General features: G+C 40.9%; 1 protein-coding gene across 5 annotated transcripts in view; it reads right to left on the reverse strand.

Annotated features, from left to right (window-relative positions):
* Nucleotides 1-12647: 12647 nt before the first annotated feature.
* UBASH3A (ubiquitin associated and SH3 domain containing A) overlaps nucleotides 12648-25002 on the reverse strand; it is a 30803-nt gene continuing 18448 nt past the window's right edge. The window contains exons 8-15 of one of the 5 annotated variants that reach the window (XM_039519656.1): nucleotides 24016-24142; nucleotides 22835-22943; nucleotides 20863-20985; nucleotides 19823-19915; nucleotides 18899-19043; nucleotides 14758-14864; nucleotides 14133-14239; nucleotides 12648-13133 (exon numbers count right to left, since the gene is read on the reverse strand). In XM_039519656.1, the coding sequence (XP_039375590.1) occupies nucleotides 12996-13133; nucleotides 14133-14239; nucleotides 14758-14864; nucleotides 18899-19043; nucleotides 19823-19915; nucleotides 20863-20985; nucleotides 22835-22943; nucleotides 24016-24142 (949 nt within the window). In that variant the 3' untranslated portion in view covers nucleotides 12648-12995. Of the gene's footprint in view, nucleotides 13134-14132; nucleotides 14240-14757; nucleotides 16315-17775; nucleotides 17838-18898; nucleotides 19044-19822; nucleotides 19916-20862; nucleotides 20986-22834; nucleotides 22944-24015; nucleotides 24143-25002 lie in introns of those variants that run through there. The other 4 variants (XR_005592604.1, XR_005592603.1, XM_039519658.1 and 1 more) reach the window with 4 other exon arrangements.

Genomic DNA, 25002 nt, shown 5'->3' on the forward strand with positions numbered 1-25002 from the left:
TAGAAAATACCTTTTTTTCTGAACTCAGAGTTTATGATTTCTAACTCCAAGTCCATTTTATTTGCTGTATACAGTATGTGTAACCACTGGTTGAACTCAGTGGGACTCCTCACATGGATAAAGTTACTCATTTGTTTAAGTGATTACAGGATCGGGGTATATCTTTGGACTCTTTCACATTATTAGTTTAAAATGGAGTGTACACAAATGAGAAGAAAAATTCTCAGTAATTTCCCATAATGTATCAGACCATTGTTCACTGAAGTCTGTATCTTAACTGCGGCAGTGGTCTATGCCCAATTCTTCGCAGGAAGGTGAACCTTGGATCTTATAGTCCTCAAAGTCCTTAAGAGCAGTACCAAACCAAAACACAGCTTCTCTGTTGGAAACTAATTCTTAGCATCAAAAATAGTTTTGAAATTATGATGTTATAAAGGAATTAAAATGACATTTTCACCTGCTTCTTTAGCGGTTTTACTAACTTCATAGACCATGGCAGTGTGGAGTTGCACACAAAAAAATTGCACTAGTGTACAGTGCTATAGCAAGTTTTTGTGCATCTTCAGTGATTGAGTGGAACAGCACAAAAACAGTTGCAAAATCTAAGTGCTTCAGCTATGTTTTTTTTTCCTTTATAGAAAAACAAAATAAGAAGGAACTAACCACAAAATGCTATGTTAATACAGTGTTAAAATTGCAAATTTGACTGCACAAAATTCAGACAATATAAATTTAAGGTTCTCATAATAACACTAACTCCTCCATGTTGAGTTACTAATGGTGTTCCCCAAGGGTCAGTCCTAGGACCAATCCTATTCACCTTATTCATAAATGATCTGGAGAAAAGGGTCAAAAGTGAGGTGGCAAAGTTTGCAGATGATACTAAACTGCTCAAGATAGTTAAGACCAAAGTAGACTGTGAAGAACTTCAAAAAGATCTCACAAAACTAAGTGATTGGGCAACAAAATGGCAAATGAAATTTAATGTGGATAAATGTAAAGTAATGCACATTGAGAAAAATAATCCCAACTATACATATAATATGATGGGGGCTAATTTAGCTACAACTAATCAGGAAAAAGATCATGGAGTCATCGTGGATAGTTCTCTGACGACATCCACGCAGTGTGCAGCGGCAGTCAAAAAAGCAAACAGGATGTTAGGAATCATTAAAAAGGGGATAGAGAATAAAACAGAGAATATTTTATTGCTCTTATATAAATCCATCTTGAATACTGCGTACAGAAGTGGTCTCCTAATCTCAAAAAAGCTATACTGGCATTAGAAAAGATTCAGAGAAGGGCATCTAAAATGATTAGGGGTTTAGAATAGGTCCCATATGATGGAGAGATTAAAGAGGTTAGGACTTTTCAGCTTGGAAAAGAGGAGACTAAGGGGGGATATGATAGAGGTATATAAAATCATGAGTGATGTGGAGAAAGTGAATAAGGAAAAGTTATTTACTTGTTCCCATAATATAAATACTAGGGGCCACCAAATGAAATTAATAGGCAGCAGGTTTAAAACAAATAAAAGGAAGTTCTTCTTCACACAGTGCACAGTCAACTTGTGGAACTCCTTGCCTGAGGAGGTTGTGAAGGCTAGGACTATAACAGGGTTTAAAAGAGAACTAGATAAATTCATGGAGGTTAAGTCCGTTAATGGCTATTAGCCAGGATGGGTAAGGAATGGTGTCCCTAGTCTCTGTTTGTCAGAGGGTGGTGATGGACGGCAGGAGAGAGAACACTTGATCATTACCTGTTAGGTTCACTCCCTCTGGGGCACCTGGCATTGGCCACTCTCAGTAGACATGATACTGGGCTGAATGGACCTTTGGTCTGACCCAGTACGGCCATTCTTATGTTCTTATGTTGATACAATGTTTAGGCCCTGATCCTGCAAATACTTCAACACTTGCTTAACTTAAAGCATACAAGTAATCTTATTGACTTCATATAGGACTACTCATGTTCTTAAAGTTAAGCCAAGTATGTAAGTATTGGCAAGTTTGTGCCTAAGATATTTTACAGGTCCCGTTTGGGAGAAAGTAGCTGTTTCTAGCCCTGGTGATTCATGAAATATCAATGTTACTGAAACAGGACTAAATATTTTAGTCCTAGACCTCAGACCAGGATAATTTGAGTGACATTCCACATTAAGAGGAAAAGGAGCTAACATTTTAGTGGCAGGTTCTTTTTATTGTAACACAGAACCTATCTGAAACTGTTGTAAAGGTTTGGAAATAAATAGTAGAGATAGTTAAAGGAAGGAAGTGATAGGTGTAAAATAAATACAGTTTATCACTTGGTTTTGCAATTTTTCTCCTGTCTACAATTTCTTATTAAGGAAATGCTCATTTAATTTTTTTCTCCTACCCTGCTTGGAATTTTGTTTGCTATTCCTTATTACATTTTAAGTTGAGCTTCTTATGTGGTTATCTTTTTTAGTTATTGAATATTCTCCCCTCTCCTTACATGGCTTCCTTGGTGAATGGAAATATCATATTTCCATTACTGGCACTGCTAGATTAAGGAAAGCTTGGCTTACTAATGTAAACTTTCCTTCTCTTTTAGAAGAACTCACGTAAATTAGAATTCTATTACACCTCTACCCTGATATAACGCGACCCGATATAACACGAATTCGGATATAATGCAGTAAAGCAGTTCTCCGGGGGGCGGGGCTGCACACTCCGGTGGATCAAAGCAAGTTTGATATATCGTGGTAAGATTTTTTGGCTCCAGAGGACAGCATTATATCGGGGTAGAAGTGTATACGCAAGCTTTAACATAGTCTGAGGCAAATTTGATGAACAGCTGCATGACATAGTTAATCAGTCACTGCTATCTCAAGGTTGTCTTCAGTTCAAGCTGAGTTCATTCTTGGTTGGTTTATGAAATTACTTTTTCCTCAGGCTCATCATGAACTCTGACTTCCAGGAAACTAAAAGCATTTGTTTTGTGAGCATATTTACTTGTTCATTTGGATCGCATTCCTGTTTCTTTAATCCTTACTGATGTTTATGGTACAATTTCAATGTGCAGAGCAAACTATAAAACCTGCACCCACCCAGAACAAATAAGGATATAGGAACCAAAGTTCAATCCACAGACTTATTTTATAATACATTGTTCCCCTTTCCTTCCTCATATTGCTACAGCACCATTTCTACCTTAGCACTGAGACATGCATGACCTCTAGTGGTATGACACATGCTTTGCATCCTCTTACATACAGTGTAGCCAAGGCTGCTAAGAACCTTCCCCTACTTTCCTGAGAGGCCTGAAGTTATACCATCTTTGTTGTTTCAACATCTTTCAGCAGTATTTCAGCTTGCTTACCACTAATAACTAATCAGAGCTCTGACCCTGAAGTCAGTAAAAAGTTTGCCTGAGTGAAGACTACAAGATCAGGTGCTGTGTTAGAAATAAGCACCTCAAGAGCCTCAATAAAACTCATTTATTAGCAGGTACCTGTGAAAAATGAATTGTTGAGAGATAACTGCTGTGACGGGTTGGATCACAGAAACCCCCTTGGGAGCTGCCACCCAATGTGCCAAGACTACTTCTACCCCTGCCTTCCCTTCCAGCTCGGGACCCCAGCACTCTGTCTTGCTGAGCAAGACACTCCCATCTGCTCCAACAAAGACCCAGGGTCTGAATTACATGCCTCAAAATGTGCAGGTTTACCTGAAAGCAGCTAACTAAAGTGTTCTTGTCTTTAACACCCAGATGCCCAACTTCCAATGGGGTCTAAACCCAAATAAATCCGTTTTACCCTGTATAAAGCATAAATTGTTCACCCTTATAACACTGATAGAGAGATACGCACAGCTGTTTTCCCCCCACCCAGGTATTAATACATACTCTGAGTTAATTAATAAGTAAAAAGTGATTTTATTAAATACAGAAAGTAGGATTTAAGTGGTTCCAAGTAGTATCAGACAGAACAAAGTAAGTCACCAAGCAAAATAAAATAAAATGCACAAATCTATGTCTAATCAAACTGAATACAGATAATTTCACCCTCAGAGATGCTTCAGTAAGTTTTTTCTCAGACTGGACACCTTCCAGGCCTGGGCACAATTCTTTCCCCTGGTACAGCTCTTGTTCCAGCTCAGGTGGTAGCTAGGGGGTTCTTCATGATGGCTCCTCTCTTTAGCCAGCTGAAGACAAAATGGAGGGGTCTCTCCAGGGGTTTAAATAGACTTTCTTTTGTGGGTGGAGACCCCCTCCTCACTTCTATGTAAAGTCCAGCTCCAAGATGGAGTTTAGGAATCACCTGGGCAAGTAACATGTCCATGCATGACTCACAATTTTTACAGGTCGCATCCATTGTTTATATGCTACCTTGAACATCCTCAAGTAGACTTCTTATGTGGATTGGAGCATTCCAAGATCCATTGTCCTTTAAGTGTTTCTTGATTAGGTACTTAATTTCAACATTCCTTTCTCCAGGAACTGACCAAATACTCTACTAAGGGTTAGTTAGAAACCAAGCCAGTACACAGCCAACATTCATAACATTCATAACTTCGAATACAAAAATAACACATGCATACAAATAGGATTAATACATTCAGTAGATCATAACCTTTACATAGATATGTTACATGGCATATGTAGCAATAAACACATTCCAAGCATATTTCCATAAAGCCTTATGGGAGGTACTGTCACAACTGCCTCTCCCTCTCTCCTTCTTGTAGGGTGACCAGATGAGAGACGTGAAATATCGGGACGTGGGGGGCAGGGGGAAGGGGGTTTGCCGGCAGAGCAACAACAACAAAAAAACAACAACAAAACCCACCAAGTGCCGGCAGCGGAGGAAAAAACAAAAACAAAAGCAAAAAAACCCAAAAAACCTAAGAGCCACCGGAGCATAGGAAAAATTGGTGGGGATGAGCACCCACTGGCAGCTCCATGCCCTGTCCCCCCGTACCAGCTTGCCTTTGCTCTGCCTCCACCTCCTCTGAGCTGGCTGCCACGTCCTGCTTCTCCCCACTCCTTCCAGCGCTTGTGCCGCCATACAGCTGATTCACGCAAGCCTGGGAGGGAGGGGTGAGGAGGAGGAATGTGGTGTGGTTGGGGAAGAGATGGGGCCAGGGTGGGGATTTGGGGAGGCATCCAATAGGGCAGTGAGGGGGCAGGGCTGGGGGAGGTGCCAGGGTGGAGATTTGGGAGGGATCCAATGGGGGAGGGAGGGGTGAAATCGCGGCGGGGCCGGGGTGGAGTTGGGGCAGGGGGGCGTGAGCCCCCTCCACCTGTGCACTGGAGGGCAAAATATTGGGACAATTCGCGTTCCGACTGAACATTGGTCGGAACGCGGGACAAACAAGTAAATATCGGGACAGTCCCGATAAATTTGGGACATCTGGTCACCCTACCTTCTTGTCTTCCTCTCTATTCTCCTGCTGCTGCGCTAGGGGATGTTCATGTTAATCTCACCACTCTATGACATCACAATAAGCTGTGGGCTCAGTGATGGAGTGCAGTCAAACAAGGTTCTGCACATGGATTTTGGCTACAGATTATTGTGCCACTTCTCTTGGGCCTGGTCTACACTGGGTGGGGGGGTCGAGCTAAGGTACGCAACTTCAGCTACGTGAATAGCGTAGCTGAAGTCGAAGTACCTTAGCTTGAATTACTTACCGTCCTCACAGCGCGGGATCGACGTCTGCGGCTCCTCATGTCGACTCCTTACTGCCATTCGCGTTGGTGGAGTTCCAGAGTCGACAGGAGCACATTCGGGGTTCGATATATCACGTCTAGATGAGACGCAATATATCGAACTCCGAGAAATCGATTGCTACCCGCCGATCCGGAGGGTAGTGAAGACGTACCCTTGCAATGGAAACTACACTTTAGCCCAGTTTCCTGATAAACCCTCTTTCCCAGCCCTCTGCATGTTCTGAGTGATGGCTGACAGTGCCTGTTTTGTTCTTCTAAAAAGACTTCACAGGCAGCAGAACTTGAATGGACATCTTTCTCATCACGTTTCTAGCAGGATTCTGATGCAAAAGGTCCTGCTGCCAGTTTCTGGCATTTACAGAGATTGTGGGTTCTTTTAATTTAGCAGAAACTTTTTTTAGGTGTTCAGATTGGGGTCTATCTTATCCCATAAAGTTCCAAAACAAGGAAAAAGATACCAATGTTAACACTATTTTAAAAGACTTCAGAGATCAGAAGTTATGGGGAGGAAAATGGAATAAAGAACCATGAAGTTGCTGTCTGAATTTTATACAGATATATGTGTATTGTGACAGACCCAGGCCAGTGGGGTACAGGAGTCTGGTAGAGGGCAAATATACTGGTCACTGGATGAGTAGTTTTATGTTCCCTGAGTGACCAGAGCAGGGGCTGCACTAGAGTAATCAGGAACCTGCTAGAACCAATTAAGGCAGACAGGCTGATTAGAACACCTGCAGCCAATCAAGGTAGGCTAATCAGGGCACCTGGGTTTAAAAAGCTCACTTCAGTTTGTGGTGTGTGTGTGTGTGAGGAGCTGGGAGCAAGAGGTGCAAGGAGCTGAGAGTGAGAGGGTGTGCTGCTGGAGGACTGAGGAGCACAAGCGTTATCAGACACCAGGAGGAAGGTCCTGTGGTGAGGATAAAGAAGGTGTTTGGAGGAGGCCATGGGGAGGTAGCCCAGGGAGTTGTAGCTGTCATGCAGCTGTTACAGGAGGCACTATAGACAGCTGCAATCCACAGGGCCCTGGTCTGGGACCCGGAGTAGAGGGCGGGCCCAGGTTCCCCCCAAACCTCCCAACTCCTGATCAGACATAGGAGGAGTTGACCCAGACTGTGGGTTCCACCTGAGGGGAAGATCACTGAGGTGAGCAAATCTGCCAATAAGTGCAGGACCCACCAAGGTAGAGGAGGAACTTTGTCACAGTATATATTCTCTCTCACACTCTCTCTCTCTCTCTCTCTCTCTCTTATGGAGTTATTTTCATTGCCTGCAATTTTTTCAGCCAACTTCTTCACAGACCACGCTTTGGACATTTTCAAATAGCAGAGTTATTCTCCTGTGCTGTACTATGTTACTCATGAAACATCTTCTATTGTAGTGACATAATAGATGATTTACATCCTGATCCTGAATATCACAGAAGATAATAAATCAATGATTTCCTCAACTAAATCTGAGACTACAAAATCCTATTTTATATGCATCTGGCTCACTGGTTTTTAGACTGATGTTTTGGCAGACTTGTTTGCCTGTATTGTCACTGGAGAGTAGACGATACTTCATATATTTTCCATTTAGTGTATTACTCATTCAGTTTGCCAGCATTCAGGTGGCAAGATGAAGAAGAACGGCTGGAAATGGCATCTTCTTAGCATCAAACAGATTTAGGAACAAGCTGCTTTTGCCCTCACTAGATAATGAATGAAGGTTGAAATTCCTGGGCTTTTGTGAACAGATATACAACACAAGTACCCACTATGAATCAAAAGGATGATTTTATATCCTCTGAAGTATACATTTTCCTGTAGAATCAATAAAGAATTTAAAGAATTTAAATTTTTTTCCCCATTATTTCAGCTGAAACCTAAACAAGACACAGACTTAGTTCCAGATCCTGCAAATGCTTATGCACATAAGTAGTCCTATTGACTTAAATAAGACCATTCATATCAGTAAAATTACTTGTTTAAGTACTTCCAGGATTGGGGCCTTAAAATTTATTTATTACATTCTTATGGGCAGATCATCCCCTGTGTAGGATTTCTTCACTGAGAGTACAGGAAACTCAGTAAAATCCCACTTACAGAGTTCTCACCTGGTTGTTCAGGGAGGGGAGGGGCATGGGACAGGATTTGCACATGCACAGGCACCACACACATGCAAAACTGGCAGCAGCTTACATCAACTCTCGAAAACCATGCAGACCTTGGATGCTCCACCAGAGTTATCTCCATGGAGGTCCTGGGGCCTCTACACTGCTTCAGGTCCTCCACCATGCGAGCAGGAATTATACACCCATGGACTTCCCCAGCTGTAGCCCACAATCCCCCTTCCAAGAGAGGATAATGGAGGAGAAAAGCAAGTAAAATAAATGTCAACACACTCAACAGGGTTTTTTCCTCACAGAATGTAGCTTTTGTCTACATGTAGCTTTTTCTTAAAATTTCCTACTGTTACTGGGAGATTTAAAGCAAAATCTTAGTGGAGACATAGGCAAAGGTCTGGCTCACTGCTTTGCCCCTAGTGTGATGATTATACCTGTGCAAAGTGAGTGAGTGTGTGTGATTGGATAATGTTTTAGACTCACTTGCATAGGTATAAATGGCTGCAGAAAGTGCAAGGATCTGTATTATTAAGCCCCAAACAACTACAATTTACCACCCTTACATAGGACCAGAAGAACTGGTTTGCATTTTCTATTTCAAACTTTTTCTTTTGCCTATATGTAAACAAGAAATTATCAATTGATCACTGGAAAAATGTGTAAACAGTGAGGTGGCAAAGTATGCAGGTGATAAAAAATTTTCAAGATAGTTAAGCCCAAAGCAGATGGCGAAGAGCTACAAAGGGATCTCACAAAACTGGGTGACTGGGCAACAAAATGGCAGATGAAAATTCAGTGTTGATAAATGCAAAGTAATGCACATTGGAAAACATAATCCCAACTATACATATAAAATGATGGGGTCTAAATTGGCCCTTTAAATCTCTGCCCGAGCCCCGCTGGTGGAACCCCAGGGTGACGGTGGCAGCCCAGGGCTCCGGCGGTGATTTAAAGGGCTAGGGGCTCCTGGCTGCAGCGGAGCCCTGGGCCCTTTAAATCCCTGACGGAGCCCAGGGGGCTCCCGGCTCCCGCCGCTACCCCAGAATTCAGGGCTCTGTCTGCGATTTAAAGGGCCTGGGGCTCCGCTGCGGTAGCGGTGGCTGGGAGCCCCAGGCCCTTTAAATCGCTGGCCTGGGGAAGCCGGTCCAGTCCAGCTCGGCGTACCAGCTCTTGCCGGTGTGCCATACCGAACCGTATCGGCTAACTTTCACCTCTGGATTCCCTGTTTAATGTCTCATTGATTTCCATATCAAGTATATGCATCTTACAGATAACACAATTGTTTATAAAATTGCCAACCCTGCAAGCACAAGCTGGAAACTGAGACTCAAAGGCTCTGTTAGATATGTCCTTCAAATACACCTGTGCTAGTCCATTATATTTAAATTGTCTTCTCAGTGACACCTGTGGAACCCAGGCTCACACCACACCTGTCAAGGAGTTTGTACAGGTGTAACTGATGGAAATTTAGTGGACAATTATGTTAATGATACACAAGCAGAAATAGATTCCAACTTGGTATCTCTTAGCTCCATTAGCTGTGCAGAGGTAATAGGAATAAAATGTAATAGATTTATTTCATCCTTATAGTCACCAGGTGTCACCAAAAGAGCAGTTCTGTTGAGTAAGAAGATGCTATATTTTTCCAGAGTTGGAAGACTTTTAAACTTTTCTATTTTTTTTAAAGTAAAACCTATTTATGAGCCCAAACTACCTGACAATGTCTGTAGTGTGCCCTGAGATCTTTGCATGAGAGAGGCTAAACAAGGGCAAAGCATAAGTATTTCAACATAGGTAAAGAAAAATTTCCACTGTGTTTTACAAGACAGACCATACTGCTAGATAATTATATATTTTAAAAATATATCATTTACAATTTTAAAAAATTCAGAAACTGAGCAAGTTTTGCTTTCTCCACGGCTGTTAGTTCCAGTCGAACGTCCTGCAGGCAGGTATGTTTGTGACAGGGAGAAACCAGAGTTGGATCTTAAGAACTTCCTCTCTGCACTCTTTTGGCTGTATCCCCAAGCAAGGAACAGTCCACAACTCCCCTCTTACAAGGTGTCACTTGAGGAACAAATCCCACCCACCTCCCTTGCAACCTGGACTTAGAACACAGCTATTGTTCCAGCTCTGACTCACTTTTGTTACATCTTGGTAAGTCTCCATACCTTGTTCATCCTTCTTGAACCAAGCTTGGGAGCCTTGCAAATTCCCTCTCCCCTAGGACAGTGAGCCAAGGCCATTCACTGGGCTTGTAGAGGGGACAAGTGTGCTGTGGTGACTGACCCGGCCATTTTTCCATAATAGCAGGGAAAAGTGAAGTGGGCTATGAGGTGGGACAGGAGACCAGAGCATAGGCTACAGAGCAAGGAGAAGAAATTGAAGCAGGCTTGCTAGGATCCAAGGTCAGGCTGCAAGCTCAGTTTGCTGGTCCATGTCAGGTCTGGATGGAGAAGCTCTAGAAGATTACTTGGTGGGGTACTATTGTTGACTATTGTTAACATATAAAATTGAAGGGAAAGACCTTGGGTCCAGATCAAGACTAAAAAGCACCTGTCCAGGTGCTAGGTGCATTGGGTGTACTTTTAAAAGTGCAATGACATTTTAAAATTGTGATACAGCAGGGCCAGAGGGCAGCAGGAGAGTGGTAGATGGGAAGTATTTAAGCCCTAGGTTGATCAAGGCCTTAGTACCTAGGGACTAGGGAAAGGTTACTACAGGGTAATTGGGGCACCTGGAGTCAATTAAGGCCCCACTAGGGTGACCAGATAGCAAGGGTGAAAAATCGGGACAGGGGTGGGGGGGTAATAAGTACCTATAAAAGACAAAGCCCCAAATATCGGGACTGTCCCTACAAAATCGGGACATCTGGTCACCCTAGGCCCTGCCCAAGACCTAATAAACCACCCCTGCTTGGTGAAGTAGCAGGAGTAGACTAGTGTTTGGAGGAGTGTTGTTGCTAGCTAGAAAACCAAACCGGGGGAAAGGAAACCCTGCCTGAGCATGGAGGACTGAGGAAAACCCTACCCCAGGGGAAAGAGGGTAAGCAGCCCGCAAAGCTGAAGGAGCTGGGACCCAGAGTCCACAATGCTCAAGAATAGGGGCAAGGAGTGGCACCCCGACTCCCCACATGAAGGAGAAGTGCGGGACCCACCACAGTAACATCGGCCATTTGCCAATCAACAAATTAAATAAATAACAGCTTCCTCCAAACCAGAAAATCAAAGTGAACTATCCAGAGGTTGACACTAACCCACCCACAGCACTTCTCACAGTGAAAATCTAGTCCTAAATATAGAAAATATTTTTCTGTCCCTCTAATGACCACTCTGACTGTTACCATCTAATTTCAGCAGGCTGTTTGGCACCTATTTTTGCAATGATCTTGTTGAATTTTCCCCATACCTCTGTCTCCCCAGAAGCCTAAAAAAAAAGATTGACTTTCTGAGTATGCTGCAAAGCCTATGGAGACAATGTTAAGGGTTTGTGAGACGTAAGGAAAAAATAGAGCTATGCAAATAATGGATTTTTTTGGTTTGGTTGTTGAACAGTTAAAAAATGTTTTGGATCAACCCAACCATTCTGTTTGGTTTCCAACTTTTTTGACCCTTTTAATTATTTAAAAATAAAACTGAAGTAATTTTTTTAAAGTTCCAACTTAAAAATGACAAAACAAATTGTTTTAAAATTATTTTTCATTTTTTTCAACCAACACAATTTGCTGAATTCAACACAAATTAGCAAAATGTTTCAGTTGACCCAAATATGGGTTTTTTTGTTTGTTTGTTTGTTTGTTTTGAAGGAAAAAAGTTTAGTCTGAAAATTTTGGTCAGCTTTAGGAAGAAACAGACTGAGTCATGTATATGAGTGAAAAATAAAACTATATCAGACAACATAAGAGAGGAATAGGGACCTCATTTATTTCTCATTGAAACAAAATCTCCCGGTTTCACATGGGATAGTCAGGGCATTACGAGGAAGATAGTTTAAAGAGGCAATGTGAACCTTTTGAAGAAGTGTTTGTCCGCATTTGGGTCTGTATCCCTTTAAACAAACAAGGAATTGATAGAAATGGTGTATATGGTTTGTGAGTAACCAATAAGCTTGTCATCTCAGGTCTGGAGGTAAAACAATAAGAAACAAGCTGTGTGGTTCTTTCACATGACAGCCATCTCAGGAAACCTTCAGCAGATAGAATTACCCACAACATGGTCTTGTCACCATTACGACAATGTATTGTACAATCTTTTGTAGCAACAATGAGGCAACAAATCCAGTTTTCTTAAACTTTTTTTCAGCAAGTCATTTATTAACAATGATGCAATATTTGCATTGTTAGAATCGCTTGATGGAAAAGCTCCTGTGATGGAACCTGATTATGCATCAGAAGAAAATAAATAGTCTGTATAATACATCATGTCCATTCATACTCTGGATAAACTAGAAGCATTTAAGAAAACAAAATGTCCACATGTCTGAAACAAAATGTCTAATTCTTTATTGATTGTACTTTGTTCTTGAAGATATACCATATGTTTTCATGAGTGCGTCAAGCAACAAGGCTTATAGTCAGATATGTATATAGAGAGAGAGACTAACATCTGTAATGTATCAGAGGGGTAGCCGTGTTAGTCTGGTTCTGTAAAAGCAGCAAAGAATCCTGTGGCACCTTATAGACTAACAGACGTTTTGCAGCATGAGCTTTCGTGGGTGAATACCCACTTCTTCGGATGACTTGCATCCGAAGAAGTGGGTATTCACCCACGAAAGCTCATGCTGCAAAACGTCTGTTAGTCTATCCGAAGAAGTGGGTATTCACCCACGAAAGCTCATGCTGCAAAACGTCTGTTAGTCTATAAGGTGCCACAGGAGTCTTTGCTGCTTTAACATCTGTAATGACATGTGTATATATATAGAGAGAGAGTTTTAAAAGTTCATTCTTCAGCACTGGATGAATTATCGTTCACTTTTATGTCAGTTAATTGGTTTTTTCTTCTGAGTCACTGTAACAAAAACAGAACTCACGCTCAAAAACTTCAAAAGTGCTTTCTGTGCGTTGACAATTCTCACAAGTAGTAGAGGAAAATTCCCCCAAGTTCTAAATATTTTGGACAGACCACTGGCCTGTGTTGAGCCAGGAGGAAAAAATATTTGTTTTCTCTTCTTTTTTGAAATATATAATAAATGAGTATAGATTCTAACTGTCCAGTATGCCATTTCTCCAATTAAATGCTGCATTTGATCCATGGGTTAACGTCTTAACTGGTGGGTTAATCATCTGCCATCTATTCTCCTCTTTAAGCTCTTCACAGAAACACATGCCCAGTGAAGGTATCTGGAAAAACAGAGAGATTTCAACAGGACTTTGTATTAGAACTTTCCTGAATACACTGGAAATGGGGAAGACATACCATATAGACTGAAAGCACAGTGTAATTAAACAGTTTGCACTGTGGAGCAGGGGTGTGTAGCTTGTGAGCATTTTAGGAATACAGATCAAGATATTGTCCCACTTGACCTAAAATGAATTGGTAGCATGAGGGAGTCCTATCTGTTGGACACTAGTGGAGCTTGTGTCAGCTCCACAAGCTCTTCCAGCTATGTTCTTTCTATCTCATGCATCATCACCAGTAATAAACACACTGCTGACCAAATTCTCCCCTCCCTAACACCAGTGCAACAGGTATAATGGAAGAGAAAATTTGGCTTACCGAATCTTTGTTACCGGTGATTATGTACAAACCAGAAAGCATAGGTTGATCATCAGATCCCAGGATGAGCTTCTAGTGCTGGCAACACAAATCACTCTTTTATTCATAAACTGAGCAAATATGATTTGGGCTCATTGAGACACAGTGAACATGGTACCCCACTGTACCGCTTTACGGACTGACTTTTCCAAATGGGAGCTGTACTTTCTTGATGTAGGCTGCACAACATCTTGGGAGATGCAAAGGGGACACGGTTATCCATCTTAGTGACAGACAAACCAAGATACCTAGGGGGAGATTTTCAAAGGCACACCTGGCAGTTCGGTGTGTACCTCCCAGTGACTTTCAATGGGAATCTGGTGCCATGGTGCCTTTGAAAATCTTCACCAGAGAGAACATGATATGCCCAAGGTCACATGGCAGTTGACTGGTAGAACTCACATCTCTTGACAGCCAGTTGTGTGCTAGAACTACTGAACAGAGCTCCCTCCAGAATCAGAGAGTAACTCTTGTTAGTGGGCAACTGAGAAAACAAACAGCCCATTGCTTGAGTAGGTTCCTTACTGAAAATATACCGAGGAGAAAACAGTTGGCAAGAGCTTCCTGTTGGAAAAACTTCTTACCTTTCTAACCAATGAGGCAAAATCATTGCTGTCTCTGGCTGGGAGCCTTAGTACAGGTCGAGTGAAGGAATCCAGGGAGGAGCCATGACCCACTATCAGGATGATACCTGATACACCAAAATAATTAAAGGAAGGAAGAAAGAAAACTGTAACTTTACATTTCACTGTGTGTTGGTTATGCTTAGTGGCTGTTTTTGTGTTGTTCATCTTTGCAGAGCTGTGTGACATATAAACTGGGCAGGTGTAAATATCCTGTTTGGTATGTTTCATGCAATTCAGCTAACGAGAGCAAGCATTTGCTGGGGGGAAATGAAGCTTTCCAAATAAATAAATAAATTAAATTAAATAAAAGGAAGCTGCCTTATAGCATCAAGTCACATCCTGACAAACTAAGATCCTGCATATGATTTGATTTAGCAATGGAGTATTTCACTGCCTTATGTTTAGTCTTGTCTATTTCTATTTTAAGTAATAGATATATTAATTTAGTATGATGTTTAATAATCTACCTCAAAGACAGGGCAATACCAAGCATCCATACTAAATGTATTTCATATGGCAAAGCTGTTTCCGATCCTGCCACTGAAAACATGAGGCACTGAATGCAAGAAGGTGAAATATTTACCGTTGCTTGTACAGTCACTGACAATCTGTTTTATAACTGCAGAGCATCTGCTTACATACTCTTCATAACTTTCCGATGGCACCAGGGAGGAAAGTGGGAAAGTACATCTGATAATAAAATCCACAGAGGAGTCACTCATGTAGGTAACATTTGTTTGTATATTGGCACATTATCAACATTGTCAGTAAACAAACTGGTACCTATACACCATCTCTACCTCAGAGACTGTACTGATCTGAAGCATGGTACTTCAACTCACACCAAACAGTAGCTTTCTCTGCAAGTAATCCAACTGAATCCAATAGATGAACTCACAGAATAAGATACTATCCAATGTGAATAAGGGCAGCAGAATCTGTCCCTTCGTAAACCTCACAATGGATCATGCCGTTTATAAGAAATATACTCTAGAAACGCTTGTGTTTGGGGGAAAAAATACAAATATAGGCTCCTCCAGGCAAGAACATTAAAAAAAATAATCATTGTCCAGGTAGGATGGATTTTAGGCTTAAAAACTGAGCCAAACCCTGAAGTCTGGACTCAGTTCTTACCTATACAGAACTCCCACTGACACCAATGAAATGGCTGAATCCAGGATTTGGCCCCTTGGCTTGAGTGTCCCTTTAAAAATTCCTACCTGCGCCTGCTTTGGCAAAACAAATTAAACAATCCTTCTTTGCTTTTTACTTCAAAATAAATCTTTATCAAGACCAGTGAGAATATTTATTAATATTGGACCAGCCTTAGGATTTTGGGCAGTTGTGTTTTCAAGATCTGACCTTATAGTTTCTTTTACTTATAGGTATCCCCTGCGTGTAAAAAAGAGTGTTTACAAATTAAGGGCCAGATCTTCAGCTGCTATAAATCAGCGTATCTCCACTAAACAGCTGAAGATCTGGCCTGAAAGATTTAGGGTTCTGCCATCAAGTCTAGAGTAAATGGACAAAGGAAAGTTTTTATTTCCTTCATTATTTCCTTCTATAAAGTCACCTCTCCTGTTAGCTGGAGACCTGCACAGCTACGTGTTGCTCTGCCTCATGCAATGGCTGTGTTCCAGGAAACTATACCAGCTAACTTCTTTCAACCACACAGAAGAACAGAATCTCATAATCTTATCTCACCCATTTAAAACCTGCATGCAGCATGAGCAGCGAATAGGTAGGAAGTAGATTGATGTATTGTAGGGCTATTGTACTAACTATACCTGTCATACAGTACAAAAGTGAATTTCAGACTGTTCTCAGAGCTTTTAAACCATGGGACCATCACTGAATAAGAGATACAATAAATAGATAGATGGTTAAGCCTTCCTCCTCTACTTTTACAGGGACCCATTCAACATAGAATCCAAGCACCAATTCAGAAAGCAGGGAATAAGTAGTAACTAAAAACCTGTGATGAATACAGATATCTTTCAGTGTGTGATCATTGATACTAGGTCATTCTGTGTATTACAGTAGTGCCAAGAGACCCCAAGCGAGACCAAAGCTCCATACTGTAGGTACTGTACATATTGGATATGTGTGGAAGCAGTCCCTGCCCCAAGTAGCTTGCAATCTAAATAGACAAGAAAGACAAAATGTGAAAGAGGAAACAGAGGGAGAGAGGTTAAGTGATTTGCCTAACAGATCAGTGGCTGATTCAGGAACAGAACCCAGGTACCCTAACACCCAGTCCAGCACCCTATCCATTAGACAATGCTGCTTCTTTAATGCCATTAGAGATCAGTTTAGGTTAGACTGAGTAACTTCACTGATGGGGTGTGATTAGGGTCCTGACCAGAAGAAGGTCACAACTTTTACTTAAATAATCTAAATGTCAATCAGTGGGTAGAGATATCTTATGTGACTTTGCAGAAATCTCACTACTGAACACAGTCCTTTCAGGAAGGTTACAGACTTCACTGACTCTTCTGTGACCTAGAGATGCTATCTTATGCAAACAGTACTAGGAGTGATGTGAAACCTTGATGGTGTCTACTGATTTGGAGAGCCCCCATGGCGATGGAGTATTTGAGGAATACACTATCTGTATATCAATAGCAAGGATCAGCATTACTGAGCAAGAGTCAGTAATGGAGTTAAAAAGCAAAGCTTAGACCTCGATTGGCCTGGCCATACACATAGAAAAGAAACAAGTGCAATGGCTCTTCCCAAAAGAAATAATAGTGAGGATGCTGAAGACAGGAGGAGCCAAAGGAGTTGGAAGGAATGGGGTTGCAAAGTTACATGTATTGGGAGAATATGGTAACAGTAGCTACTGGAGACAGTGGATTTTGACCCTGACCATGTGACAGGAATTAACCTTTTTTAACACTGATTTATGGCAGATGACCGGGGCTAGGAAACAATAGCCTCTTATAATCACTCATGTGGGGTGGGGATAGAGAGAATAGAAATGTGAGCTGTACTTCTGAATGAAATTTGGAGGAAGGAGCACAGGTTTCAGCAAAGAAGATTTTGGAAAAGGCACCAGGAAGCCAGTCTGTGTACATATGACTAGAATGGTATCTGCAGTTGCGGCATCTCTACAAACAGTTCTCTTAATAAACAGACAGTTTTGTTTTAGAAACATGGAGATCTCTCATGTTATTACCCAGTACGCTGGGGAAGGACACTATACTGTTTTCACTGATGTACAAAATGCATATTTATAGTTTGTTTAGGTTATTCATATGCTGGCTGGCTCCAATGTTGCAACACTTTATAGTTTTCCCTTCCACTCATTAAACGCTTAACCTAGCTTCAATCATGGCCTGTCTCTATGGGGTCTTATATCAACTGATTTATTTATTTACTTATTTACTTATTTATTTATTTAGATTAGTGAGTTTGTATGGAAAGTGACAAACTAGGGAAAGTAGTAACTTTGCTGTGAATAGTTTTGAACCTAGGAAAATGAAAGGGTTTGTCTATTCACTCACTCTTAAACTAAGGATTTTGCTCTGTGTTGAGAAATACTATAAAGGCACAACACTTTTTTACTTGTCCACACATGGAAAACCCCAGAGTTAGGTACCTTTATTAACCGAGTGATTTTCTGGGTTTAGCCGTGCACTGCGGGAGTAATGCAGCATGGCACTGTGAACCAAAAAAAAAGAGGCTAGAATAGATTCAATGCCTGGTGTCATTTCCTGTTCTGCTGTGGTTTACAAACATTCAGAACCTGCACCATACCACAGAATTGCATTGAGGAAGGCAGGGACAAAAAAAGGGGACTTTGCTGAGTGCAGTGATTATTTTTGAGCAAAACAAAAAATACCACAGAATTTAATGCAGAAATCTATTTTAATGGAACATTAACATCCCGACAACCTATAAAATTAGAATGACAGATGCCTTGCTTTCTGTTCATCTCTCTTCCCCTAACACCTTTGGGCTGCTCCTGGTTCCTACAACTCCCTGCTCCAGCAGTATGTGGGATATGAGCTCTGTCTCCCTTACACTTGCTATTTAGAGGGACTTAGTTGAAAATTGGTGACTTTTTCTCACTGTTGAGATGTTCACATGTGGAACTGTGTGAATTTTGGTAGCTACAGGATCATGTGAGATCAGCCCCTATTGGGACAAATTCTGAAATCCTCACTCAATTTTGAGCTGTGCACCAAGGAATGGACTTGACCCCAACCCCCCATCAAAATACAATACAATTCTTTCTTGGCTGAAATGTGACATGACAGGAATTTTTTCACACTTAACTAATCATGGCTCATAGTTTTTAGCTAAAAGTAAAAACAAAAATATGGATGTTCATCACGAGAGTCTAAAATATTTAAATAATCAACCATAGGCCTGATCTTGCAGACTTGAAGTCAATGCCATTCACTTTGATAGGAACAGGATTCAGACCCTACACACACACACACCCATCCATATACATGTAAGAATGATTTGCCCGTTAGTATGTCACCTTGCCCAAAAGCAGTGAATTATGTAGTGAAAGAACTAACTATATATCGGCACATCCTATCTTGGGGCCAAATAATAGAGGCTTTACTCTGCCCCTACTCTGTCCATTGAAGTCAATGGTCTAAATCCTGAATCATTCATTTTTGCAACCCTGTCTTGTGAGACTTAAGAATTGCCCAAAACAAGAGAGGTATCAGAAATACACATTAACATACGGTTCATGCAGCATTTACCTGTAACTGGGATCTATATTGTAAGTAGCCTCTGTCAGTTCTGTCAGTGCCATAAAGGAGGGAATTATTTTGTTGGCCTCCCATTTCGTCCATTCAAAGAGTCCAGGTTCTACCCTGATTTTAATTTTTTGTTCTAATTTAAGCCCTGCAATAAATAAGAGATTTTTTTAAAAGGAAAGGAGCATTCAGAGCTTTAAGCTTTGACTGCACATGGCACCTTATTCCTGGTAATAATTTTATTAACAAAGTAAAAATATAATGTAAAACAAAGACTATTATGTACACATAATGTTGACTACATGGAGTCTCAGTCCTCCTAGATACCCTACTCCACATGCATAAACAATACTTGGTAAAGTTCTGAAGCTAGCAACCCAGGGAGAGGAGAAGAAAGTACACCTCTACCCCTTTATAATGCCACCCATTATAAAACAAAAAGACCAGTTTTTAATAATGTGGCAGTCGCAAACCTCTTGTTAGCAAAGGTAAACTTCCAGGAGAAACTTGCAGGTTTCTTTCCCCAGGTACCTGTCCCTCAGTGTAATGGAAACACTTGATTTTATGACCAAAATTATTCATGGAAGAGTTAAATTTAACAATTTGAGTCTAGCCAATATGTTAAATTCTACTTAATCTTTTTGAAATGTCTTTGTCTTATACAACATTAGATTCCGTTTTAACTTTATTGGATACAATTCAATTGAATACGATTTTACTACTATAGCAGGGAAACTTTATTACTTCCTCACAGTATCATCTAGCCCTTGTTCTAGACAGAAATATCTGACAGCACTGATTAAAGGCAAAAGTAAATTTTCAAAAAGCCCTGCAGCATTTTAGCTGCTCCACTCTCATTGGCTTAGCAGAAGATTGACTCAGAAATGTCCAGTGTGGTATAAGAACATAACCATTTTGCTAACCTACCTTCTAGCACGTGTTGAGCTGTCTGTATGCAGCGGAGTGCAGGGGAACAGTATACATGGCTAACTGTCTCTTGTTTCTCCAGCAGAGCTTCTCCTGCAATACACATGAGAGTTGCTCTTCACAATCATTATTACTACTGCAAAATATTTCCCACAGATATTAGTTTGAACTTTATAATAAACTGACTTTGAATGCACTCATTCCTCTTTTTAATTCACTTTCAACAAACATTCTGGTGGACAAGCGTACCAGCAGGAATATTTGTGGGAAGAGGAAATGTTAAGTGAATACTAGAAAAACAGGTCATAGAAATATTTAAATTTGTAAAGGCACTTAGATACACTTATGGTAGATAGAGAAAGACAGGTATTTGCAACACAACCCTATTTCTGAGATTTATAATAATCAAAGCAGGGAACAGAAACACATCATGGATAGATGTATTCAATCTGACTACCAAATACAGCTCAAATATCAAATACTCCCAATGAACTACTGCTCACACACAATCTACAGACCAAGAAACTGCATGTCCTGCCCCACTCTAGCCAGCCAACAGATATGCTACAGTCAGGTCCAGCTTTACCATTTTTGCCGCCCCAAATGAAAAAAAAAGAAAAGCCACTCGGACTGCCACCCAAACTGCCGGAGCAGCAAAAAAAAAAAAAAAAAAAAAGCCACCCTTTAGCATGTGCCGCCCCAGGCATGTGCTTCCTCCGCTGGTGCCTGGAGCCGGCCCTGGCTACAGTTCACTGCTCCGGTTCAGACTAGAATCAGAAGGTACAGTGTTGCTCTGACCCTTCCCTGCCATAAGGTGGCAGGCTGGCTCTTGTACTACATAAGAAATTGGCTCTGCTCCCCACCCTGCTGTACAGCTCCCGCATGAAAGAGCAAGGTCCCTTTCCTGCTGCCCATAAAGGAACTCTACCAGTTACACTGCCAGGAAGCATTCCTATGGTAAAGCCAGCATGTGCTTTCACAGATTACAGAAGTCTTTCTTCCACCCCTTTTCATTCCTATTAGAATAATATCTAACTTACCTACAAGTCTAGACTGGAAAACACCACAGCATGATAAAGGAGGATCATATTCAAAATGTTTGATGCCATCTCTTCGTTTTGGCAGACTGGCAGGGAAGTTCAGATCTGCTCTGTGGTATTTTCCTAAAACAAACAGAACATTTCATCCCTATATATAAAGGCCGTAGTAATAAATATGTACATATTTCTGTTATGCACGCACAATAATTTTCTTCTGCATTTTAGGCAACCCATTTCTGAAAACCTGACCCTAACTGTCTCTCTGGTGAAAAAAAGGAGTGAGTGATTTCTTAATATTAGCTCAGGGATACTGCACTTTACATTCACCAAAGCAAACCCGGGAAATTGTTGATTCACTATGGCCCAGTCTCATTGGGTTCTGGGAAAGACAGCAAGGAGGAGAACCCTCTGACAGAATGACACATCTCCTCTGAGTTTCAGAGTAGCAGAACACCAGAGAAAACAAATGCTCAGTAAAATTCACCAGAGACATATATTCACATAAGAGCAGTGGAAACTCTTTTTTTTACCATTGCTAAAGTTATCAAAAAACAATGTTCTCATAGCAAAAAAGAAAAGGAAATAATTCACAGATTTTAGGGCCAGAAGTGATCATTATGGTCATCTTGTCTGATTTCCAACATAATCCAAGAGACCATGAGCAAAATACAATTCCTCTCCCACTCTCAGCCCCAAATATATATATATATCTATATAAAACTTTTTTTCCACCTCAGAATCATGCTTTGAAGGCCAAAAAACCCATCAATCTTGACTTTTCACCTAAACCAGTGTTAACATTTTGTCATTTCCCCACAAAATCTCATTGTTTGCTCCAGTTATTCTTGACTGGGTTTGACTAGCACAGCGTCATGATTTTGATCAACATTGTAATGTTGAAAAGCTATGTCTATCCACACAAAATAGGGAAATTTGGTCATTGATCAATTTTTTAAATTTCTGAAAATGCTGGTGAAAAATTCATGTTTTGCACATCAACTCAAGACAAAAATGTAGTTTCACTGAGCTCTATTTGTACAGTATTACTTGTGTAGGATGACTACATGGGAAGTACAGTGACTATAGACCATATTGACTGTGCATATCTCAAATACAATAGATCCTCAGAGTTCTGCACACCTCAAGAATGAAGGTTTTCTGTAACTCTGAAATGTTTGTAACTGAACAAAACATTACAGCTGTTCTTTCAAAAGTTTACAACTGAACATTGGCTTAATACAGCTTTGAAACTTTACTATGCAGAAGAAAAATGCTGCTTTTAACCATCTTAATTTAAATGAAACAAGCCTAGAAACAGTTCCATTACCTTGTCAAACCTTCTGTTTAAACTTTCCCTTTTTTTTTAGTAATTTATGTTTAACACAGTACTGTACTGCCTTTTCTTTTTGTCTCTGCTGCTGCCTGATTGTGTACTTCTGGTTCCAAATGAGGTGTGTGGTTGACTGGTCAGTTTGTAACTCTGGTGTTTGTAACTCTGGTGTTTGTAACTCTAAGGTTCTACCATATTGTTTTGACTATATCAGGGGTCCCCAATGTCATGGCTGGTGGTAGAGCATCCACTGAAATGCCGCTGAATTTTGGTGGCATTTCGGCTGCGACGCCTCTCGATGAAGCTGCTTGCCACCGACAAGTGACGTCATCGAGAGGCGTCGCTGACGAAATGCCGCAGAAATTTGGCGGCATTTCGGCAGATGCTCCACCACCGCCACAGTCCTTCGTCTGGCGCTCGCCAGATGAAAAGGTTGGGGACCACTGGACTATATGATACTACTAGGCTTTCTGTGTATGAAGGGTATTTCTGAATAGCTGCTTTCTTCAGCACTAAAATTCAGTCTGGTTTGCAGAGATTTACAAGTAGTAATGTAGACTTTACGCATCACGGCCATCACGGTACAATATTTTCTTTTCAGTCTGGTTTCCCAAGGGCCAGTCCTCCCGTTCTTTTACTTACCATCTGCAGTTAAGCATTGCTGAATCCAGGACTTCCCAAAAACATGATCCACTCTCTCCCCATGGCGCATCACCAACAGGCTTCTTCTGAGAGCAACAGTCTGAGAAAGCTGGATGCAGTGACCCATTTACATTTTAGTGTTATGAATTAATTTTATTGCAGTGGCACCTAGAACCTGCAACTGAGATCAGGCCTGCAATGTGCTGTACACACATACTAAGGGACAGTCCCTTTCCTGAAAGGCTTACAATCATTTGAATAAACTAGACAGACAAAGGGCAGGAGAAAGGAAATAGTATTATTCCCATTTTACAGATGAGGTGCTTAGACCCACAGAAATATAAGGCATCAACCACAGTCCACTGAAATCAATGGAAAGAGTGCTATGACTTCAGTGGCTATAGATTAGGTTATAAGACCATGTTTACACTAGGAAAAAGGTTTTTTAACTAACATGTTAAAATCCTAGCATAGGCAGAGCAAACTGGATGAGGAGAATTGGAATCCTTACAATGTAGACAGACCTGCATTCAGTATTGAGGGCAGGGGTTAAAAATGTAAATCTGTCAGCGTTGATGGTGACCCTTTAAACTAATTTACTCTGCTATTGTCTTACACGCCTATTTATTGTAGATATATATAAAAACACATAAAGAAATTACAGACTAGGTGCTAAGATCCTACAGTAAGGCATATAAATATCTAAGATAAGGTAAAATAAAATCAGTTTGGCCAAGAAAGTACAAACAAAGGGCCTAATTCTGCTCTCAGTTACACTGGCGTAAATCCATTGAAATCAGTGGTGTTATGCAGGCCTCAGACTAGTATGAGAGAAGAATTAGGCCCAATGCCTACTGCTAGCAATATCTGCACATTGCTCCCCAAGCCGTATCTCCAGAGTTGGACACAAGCCTTGCTTATACTTAGAGGATCTGTTTACTCCTTGCACATAAAGAAAGCTGACATTTGAAAACTATATTTTTTTCATTTGCTTTGCTACTTTTTACTGGCAGAAGCAAAGAGTCATTAAGAAATGTAAAAGCAATTTCTCTATAGATAATATTGAGATGAAACTAGAGGGTGATATTAAATGTTCACTTAAAAACATGTATTTGTATAAGCATGTTACCTGCACTGATATTTATGCCCCTGTCAAAGAGTAAGAAATGAAGACTTATTACCTGGAAAGCAAGCGTTTGGGTTACATTCTTTGTCATTATTGGGTTATGGACTTCACCATTCAGTTTACGTCTAGGTTCATTTTCATTCTTGGGGAGCAGTCCTGAAGCTGGAGTGAAAGTGTATTCTCTGTGGGAAAAGTAGAAACAGACAGATGCACATAGAGAGGTGGGATTTTTAAGGCCTGATCTTGTACCCAGGGAAGTCAAAGGCAAGATTCCCATTCACTTCAGTGGGAGCAAAACCATAAAGAGTTTTGACATGCTTCCCAAAATTGTATATGAGAAAGTCTGATCCCACAGTACTAATACAAGTGACAGGCTATTGCCAGATTGTGGTTAATAAATAACGTTGCCCCTTTTGATCTGAATGACTAGTCAAAGTTCATGCATCCTGGAGATGTTCCAGTTGGAAGCAGAAATTGAGGGACTCTGAGTGAAGAGTGGTGGGGCTAAGGCTTCATCCCACCCGCCCCTGGGTGGAACAAGTAGGTGTGTAGACCTGCTTTTCCTACATAGTCAGATCTAAGGACTGTGTAGCTCCAGGAGGGACATAAGTGAGTTCTTAGTCCGTGGGTATGCTTCCTGTGCCAAATTATTTTATACACTTACCATACCATGCTGTTTCTGACCTACGAAATGTCCCGTATAATGTTAAATAGATATTAATTAATGGCAAGGAGAGCGTGTAAACCCTCTGAAATGTGTCAAACAGGAAACGATACACAGTTAGCTCCCTCCCTTCAAGGATACAGCAAGGACTGTTTTGCAGCTTTTTGTGTAGAAAGCTAAGCTCTTATCTATAAATACCATCTGCAGAGCTTGCAACTATAGAGCAAAATGCAGCACAGAGACAGATGCTTTTGAAATGAGGTAAAATCATCAAGATCAAGGTGGCACCTATGTGGGGAAGCAGCCTCCACATTTCCTCATTTCTAATTATCACTGTAACCTCTAACAATGAAAAAACAAGAGGAAAGAAAATGCAAT

This window comes from Mauremys reevesii, linkage group 1 (genome assembly GCF_016161935.1).
Source record: "Mauremys reevesii isolate NIE-2019 linkage group 1, ASM1616193v1, whole genome shotgun sequence".
Taxonomy (NCBI): Eukaryota; Metazoa; Chordata; order Testudines; family Geoemydidae; genus Mauremys; species Mauremys reevesii.